This window comes from Microtus oregoni, unplaced genomic scaffold, assembly GCF_018167655.1.
Source record: "Microtus oregoni isolate MIOR12 unplaced genomic scaffold, Mior012 000091F_ref0000469, whole genome shotgun sequence".
Lineage (NCBI taxonomy): Eukaryota > Metazoa > Chordata > Mammalia > Rodentia > Cricetidae > Microtus > Microtus oregoni.
The window spans coordinates 3,594,001-3,600,000 of record NW_024544600.1 but is presented as its reverse complement, the minus strand read 5'-3'; the positions used below and the strand labels follow the sequence as shown (position 1 = coordinate 3,600,000).

Below are 6,000 nucleotides of genomic sequence, written 5' to 3'. Positions count from 1 at the left end.
AGGGTGAGATTTGCTTCTCGGCCATATCGGTCCACCCGTACATAGTGCCAGCTCAGGTCGTTAAGGACGCCGCCAGCACTCACCGTGGTGTGACCGGGTCTTGGCTGGATGGGGCTGCTGCCTGAGGGCAGGGCAGGGCAGGGCAGAGTGAGAATTCCTACTGGCCCTTGCTCCCAAGTAAGCTGCAGCTCCCAACACAGAGTACCCAATCAGAGCCTGGAATGGAGAAGTGGCCATCGACAAGCGTGCAGCCATTTAACCTCCCCGGGCTTCTTCGGCTCTCTGTAAAACTCTGAGTATGATAGCTGCTTGTATATCATCACACTGGGGGTTATGAAAAGCAAATGAGATACAAAATCGTTTTGCGTGTTTACAATCCCTTGTTCAAGGTCACGCAGTTGGTAAGCTGAAACCAGTTCTAACTTCTAGCCTACTATATCCTAGCACCAAGCGCTACAAAAGAAGACCCGGCTTAGGTAGGGCAGCACTCTGGGGTCCCGAAGCTCACCCAGGCTCATGTGCAGCAGCAGGTGTGCCCCCTGCAGTTCAAGCGTCACATAATCCCCCTGGGAGCCCTCGGTGTGAAGCAGTAGCCCATCCTTCTCCTCGGTCTTGAAACTAAAAGCGAACACGTCCCAAAGACTTTGGCTGACCCCTCGCGGGAAGCGGTACGAGATGGCATCATCGCCGTCAAAATACAGTATGTCGGACTCTGCGCGAAGGACCGTGAGTGGGCGGGGGGCCGGGGGGGGGTGCTGTCCCCTGTCAGGCTCCTTGCCCCCACTCCCGACCTCCACACCCTTACTGTAGGGACAGCCGTAGAGGCCCAGCCTCAGGCCGATCTTGCCGCGCGGGTTCCAGGCCAGCGGCACGATGCGGACGTAGCGAGCCGTGAAGTGGTAGTGCAGGTCGTGACGAACTACCGCCGACTCGTTGACGTTACCGAAGAAGGTCTGCGGGGGGGGGGGGGGTGGGAAAAGTAGTAACCTTGTTCCCACCCTCAGCTTTCCCTCCCGCGGTGGCTTTCAAACCTTGCCAATCTTGACTGGAGCGCCAACGGGAGCTCGCTCCACCTCCCCTGACCCCAGGATTGTACAGGGACTAGTGTCCTATTGTTCCTTCAAAGCGCAAATCGAATGCCACTACTTTCAGGAAGCTCTCCGAGGTTTTACCCCAAGGTGTGTTAAACCTTATAATTGGCGAGAAACAGTCTGAGCTGGACTAAATCCCAAGAGCGGTTTTCCTCACCTGTGCCTCATGCTGTCCCCTCCCCTTCCCTTCAGGCTAGTGCCCAGCCCAGGGCCCAGAGCAGGGGAGGCTCCCTAAGTGTGTGCACCAGGGCACCGAGAGTACCGCGTTGTGCCCTTGTTGGTAGAATGGTGTCCAGCTGTCCACACGGTCCCCGTAGAGCAGCATGTAACGTGTGACCCAATCCCAAGAATTAAAGGCTCCCTGTGTGGCCACAGCCCGGATCCGATGCTTGGACATTAAGTCTATCTGGAGCCAGGGATTCGGGTCCCCAATCCGGGGCGACCATCCACTGATGCCTACAGAGACGGCAAGGGCTTTTACCACCCACTCTCTTCTCTAGCTCTCCGGAGTCCTCCCCTCCCTGGTTGGGCTAGCTCACCGTGCAGCCGGGCAAAGCGGGCTGTGGTGAAGAGCCCATAGTAGGAGGAGGCGCCCAGGGACCTTGCATACAGAGGTCCCACGAGCTCCTCATTGCAGCCATCTGTGGGGTGGGGGGAATGGGATGGATGAGCTTGTTAGTATGCCCCTCTTCTGAAGACTGACCCTCTTAGTCTAAACTCCTCTCCACTGCCCCCCAGTGGCAGACTCAGCCCCACCTTAAAGCTGTGCCCTCAACCTAGGCTTCAGCAACAGCTGCTCCCTCAGGGGCTCGTGGCTTCTCCCCCTAGGTAACTCTTTGCCTTGATCTCCAGATCCAAAGCCAGATCCTTCCTTCCCCCTCCTACCCTGATTCAGTATTCCCCTAAACACAATCCCCCAAACTTCAGCGTATTTAAGAACCCAAATGGGCCTCAGAACACCTGATTAAGCCCAGCCTTACCATCCATTCCGTTCATCAGCCCTCCCCCACCGAAACGTGCACCAATCCCCAAATCAGGATCTGCTCCCAATCCAGTCACTTCCCAATCCCATTCTTAGCATCATCCTTGGCCTTAGACAGGGTCACCAATTCCTATTTGGGTTCTAGCCATAAAACCCAGCCCCAGCCACAAACCCTACCTAGGTCCCTGGGTCAGCTCCAAATTCCAGCCCCAGCCCCTCAGGGAAAAACCTCAACTCCAGCCTGGGTCACCAATACCGGTAGCACTTATAGCCAACCCTAACCTCAAACCCAGGCACTGGCTGCCGCTTGGATTAACAGCTCCAAATCCCCTGGGCTGACTGGTTGCTCGGCTCAGAGCCCAGCCCCAGCCCGGGGCGCGCGCGCGCAGCAGTCTGGTAGCTGCATTGCGGAGCGCTAGGGAGAGGAAAAGATGGGAGAGAGCCGGCGCGAGCCGGTGGGGAAAGACCGGCGACCACCCAGCCGCAATGCGGCGCCGGACTCGCCCTGCAAGCTCTGGACCCCTGAACCCAATCCCACCTGCCTCTGAGACCAGCACTTACAGTAGCCCCAGCCCCGAGCTCCAGAGATCACAGCGACGAGCAGGATGCTGAAGAGTCGGAGGAGACTCATCACGCAGGGCTGACCAGCCCTGGGTGTCTGCCTTGCTGTGTCCTGCTCCTGCTAGGGTTCCAGGTCTGGCTCAGATCCCCAGTTTATCTTTTGGGGTTCTCGGCCGACCGCTGTTTCTTCGTCCTTATCCACCCTTCCCTCTCTCTTAACCCCCAATCTCAATCTCTCTCTCTCTCTCTCTCTCTCTCCTCTCCTCTCCTCTCCTCTCTCTCCTCTCTCCCCTCTCTCCTCACCTCCCTTTCTCCGCCCCCTTCCCCAGCCGCTCTCTCCTGGCACGCGCGTTTTCCCGGACCCCGCGCAAGCGCGTGCCTCAGCCCTATTGCGAAAGGGCGGGGTAGAGAACCTGCCACCGGGAAATACCCCCAAATAACCCAAAGCTGACAAGGACTGGGCTGCAGGGTGACAAAAAGAGAAGTGTGGGGGGAGATGAGATGGAGTCTAACATTTCCAAGGGAAGGGGAGAGCGTCGCAGAAGGACCCCTAGAGACGGAATGAAGGGCAAATAAAAAACGGGTTTCTGAAGGTTAATAACGTTCTTGGCTCAGTGCTGGACACCTTCATAACTGTGAACTCGGTATTTTCGCCTTACTCCACTTGGCACATGGAAAGCCCAAGGCTCAGAGAGGAAAACAAGTCTTATTCAAGATCATACAGCTCTTCTTTTTTTCCATTGGCAGGGATTAGATAGAAATCAGGCAAGGTGGAATGTAAAAGCTAACCCGCAGACCCTAATCTCCACCCTCCTTCTTGGCCTTTCTCCCCACCCCTTCCTTCCTCCCACTACTTATTTAACTTTACCCCCTGTGGCTGTACCTCAGAAACCCTTGTAGCCAGAGATGGGGACCGAGCCCACACAGCAGGTGGGAGTCGGGGCACGGAGGGGGAGAAGGGTTGCAGAGAGGGTGGGGAAGGGGGAAGGAATGGGTTTCCCCACTTAATATCGGGCCTCTGTCATCTTATGACCTGCACAGGAGCCTAGAAAACTTACTTAAGACCCCCTTGGTATGAGCGTTTCAGTATGCCCGTGCTCGACCTGGCGGCAGGGTGGGGAGGAGAGCAGGGAAGGAGGCAGAAAGCCTAAGCTTTAAGTCTAGGGTCCAAGGCTGAAGCGAAGCCTGCATCTGACCTTCCTTCCAGAAGAGGGCACTGCGCAGGGAACAGACTCAGCCAAGATTTATTAATAATACAAATGCTTGGTCTAAGGCGAGCTAGATGCTTCATCTTTTCAGCAGTCCTCCCTGCAAGCCTGGATAGGACTAATAGACTGGACAGAACACATTAAGTAACTGAGGTCCAGACAGAGCAAGTAGCGGCTCGAGAATCTGGGGGCAGAACTAGTAGGAGGGCAAGAAAGCTAGCTGCTTGTTCAGCGTACCCTAGAAAGAATTTTTTTTTGGGGGGGGTCTCTCTTCTGCTGTTTTCGACTTCAAGTGAGGAAGTCCTGCGTGAAAGGGAGTGGTGTAGGAATGTCTTACATGGTCCCTCCTCTCACCAGGTCTCCTGGGAACCCTACTCCGGGTACGATGAGGAGGCTTACTCAGCTGAGCCGTTGCCAGAACTCTGTTACAAGGCGGATGTGCAGGCTTTTAGTCGGGCCTTCCAACCCAGTGTCTCCCTGATGGTGGCTGTGCTGGGTCTGGCAGGCAATGGCCTAGTCTTGGCCACCCATCTGGCAGCCCGACGAACTTCCCGATCTCCCACCTCCGTTCACCTGCTCCAGTTGGCTCTGGCTGACCTCCTATTGGCCCTGACCTTGCCCTTTGCAGCAGCAGGAGCTCTTCAGGGCTGGAATCTAGGAAGTGCCACCTGCCGAGCCATCTCAGGTCTCTACTCGGCCTCCTTTCACGCCGGCTTCCTCTTCCTAGCCTGTATCAGCGCAGATCGCTACGTGGCCATCGCTCGAGCCCTCCCAGCCGGGCAGCGGCCCTCCACACCTGGCCGTGCGCACTTGGTCTCAGTCTTCGTGTGGCTGTTGTCGCTGCTCCTGGCCCTACCTGCCCTCCTTTTCAGCCGGGACGGGCCGCGGGAAGGGCAACGGCGCTGTCGGCTCATCTTCCCCGAAGGCCTCACGCAGACTGTGAAGGGGGCAAGTGCGGTGGCGCAGGTGGTCCTGGGCTTCGCGTTGCCTCTGGGCGTCATGGCAGCCTGTTATGCGCTCCTGGGCCGCACGCTTCTGGCCGCCAGGGGGCCAGAGCGGCGTCGCGCACTACGCGTTGTGGTGGCCTTGGTGGCGGCCTTTGTGGTACTGCAACTGCCCTACAGCCTCGCCCTGCTGATGGATACAGCCGACCTACTGGCAGCCCGCGAGCGGAGCTGCTCCGCCAGCAAGCGCAAGGATTTAGCTCTGCTGGTCACCGGCGGCTTGGCGCTGGTCCGCTGCAGCCTCAATCCGGTGCTTTATGCTTTTTTAGGCCTGCGCTTCCGCCAGGACCTGCGGAGGCTGCTACATAGTGGGGGATGCAGCCCAAAGCCCAACCCCCGAGGCCGCTGCCCCCGCCGACTCCGCCTTTCTTCCTGCTCCGCTCCCACTGAGACCCACAGTTTCTCTTGGGACAACTAGAGCCACGATTCCAGAGAGGGGGGAGGGCTAAGGAAACGATCCCAGGGAGGGCAGTGAGAAAGGGGAGTAAGTGGGGGAACGTTGAAAAAGACTTCAGGACCTAAAGGGATTGCCTCTGCACTTAATTAAATTGATACAATGCAAATGAGATGCAACCCAACCCAACTATTGTTACTATTTTTGAATCACCAACTTTGGAAACGAGTTGTAGCGAGGCCAAGGCAGTGGGTTGCACCCCCACCCCCACGCTTGAGCCTGAGTGGGAGGTGTTGGGGGAGGGGGGCTGCTGAGTCGGCTAAAGCTTTGAGTGCTGACACTCCCTCAGCCTTCACTCAGCCTCTGCCAACCGAGGTGAGGTGGGAAAGCTGCCAGGTGGGGAGGGGCGGGGTTCCTCCGGAGTCAGGGTAAGAAAGGGCTTTCTAACAACACCAGCGCTCTCCAGTAATGGCTGCTTTATCAAGTACCTAGCTCCCAAGCGTGTGAAGTGTGCGGGGTGGTGATGCTGTCCCAAACTGTGTGTGCGTGGGTCCGGCCTGGAGGCAGGGGTAGGAGGCAAGAGATTCTAGTTGGGGGTGGGATTTTGGATCCCTTTTAAAGTCCTGCAATGGAAACAAAAACACTAATTAAAAAGTCGAGTCTGCTGGTGTGTTAACAGATGCCTGTAGCCCCAGCACTCCAAAGACAGAGGTGGGGGTGGGGGAATCAAGAACCATATCCTGCCTAAGAAGAAAAGGAA

The 6,000-nt window shown here is 57.1% G+C and overlaps 2 protein-coding genes across 3 annotated transcripts in view; one reads left to right on the top strand and one right to left on the bottom strand.

Moving 5' to 3' along the window:
- Cntnap1 (contactin associated protein 1) overlaps positions 1-2,906 on the bottom strand; it is a 15,399-nt gene extending 12,493 nt beyond the window's left edge. The window contains exons 1-6 of the mRNA XM_041643909.1: positions 2,635-2,906; positions 1,631-1,732; positions 1,354-1,547; positions 806-953; positions 509-712; positions 1-121 (exon numbers count right to left, since the gene is read on the bottom strand). The exon at positions 1-121 is cut by the window's left edge and continues 64 nt beyond it. Coding sequence (XP_041499843.1) covers positions 1-121; positions 509-712; positions 806-953; positions 1,354-1,547; positions 1,631-1,732; positions 2,635-2,704 — 839 coding nt within the window. The 5' untranslated portion in view covers positions 2,705-2,906. The remainder of the gene's footprint in view (positions 122-508; positions 713-805; positions 954-1,353; positions 1,548-1,630; positions 1,733-2,634) is intronic.
- Ccr10 (C-C motif chemokine receptor 10) lies at positions 2,507-5,350 on the top strand. Of its 2 annotated transcripts, none has more exons than XM_041643919.1 (2): positions 2,507-2,767; positions 4,200-5,350. In XM_041643919.1, exon 2 carries the CDS (start codon positions 4,323-4,325, stop codon positions 5,262-5,264), a length of 942 nt encoding a protein of 313 aa, XP_041499853.1. In that variant the 5' UTR covers positions 2,507-2,767; positions 4,200-4,322; the 3' UTR covers positions 5,265-5,350. The 2 variants fall into 2 exon arrangements, with proteins under 2 accessions (XP_041499853.1, XP_041499852.1); XM_041643918.1 differs by lacking the exon at positions 2,507-2,767 and adding an exon at positions 3,541-3,564.
- The last annotated feature ends 650 nt before the right edge of the window (positions 5,351-6,000 follow it).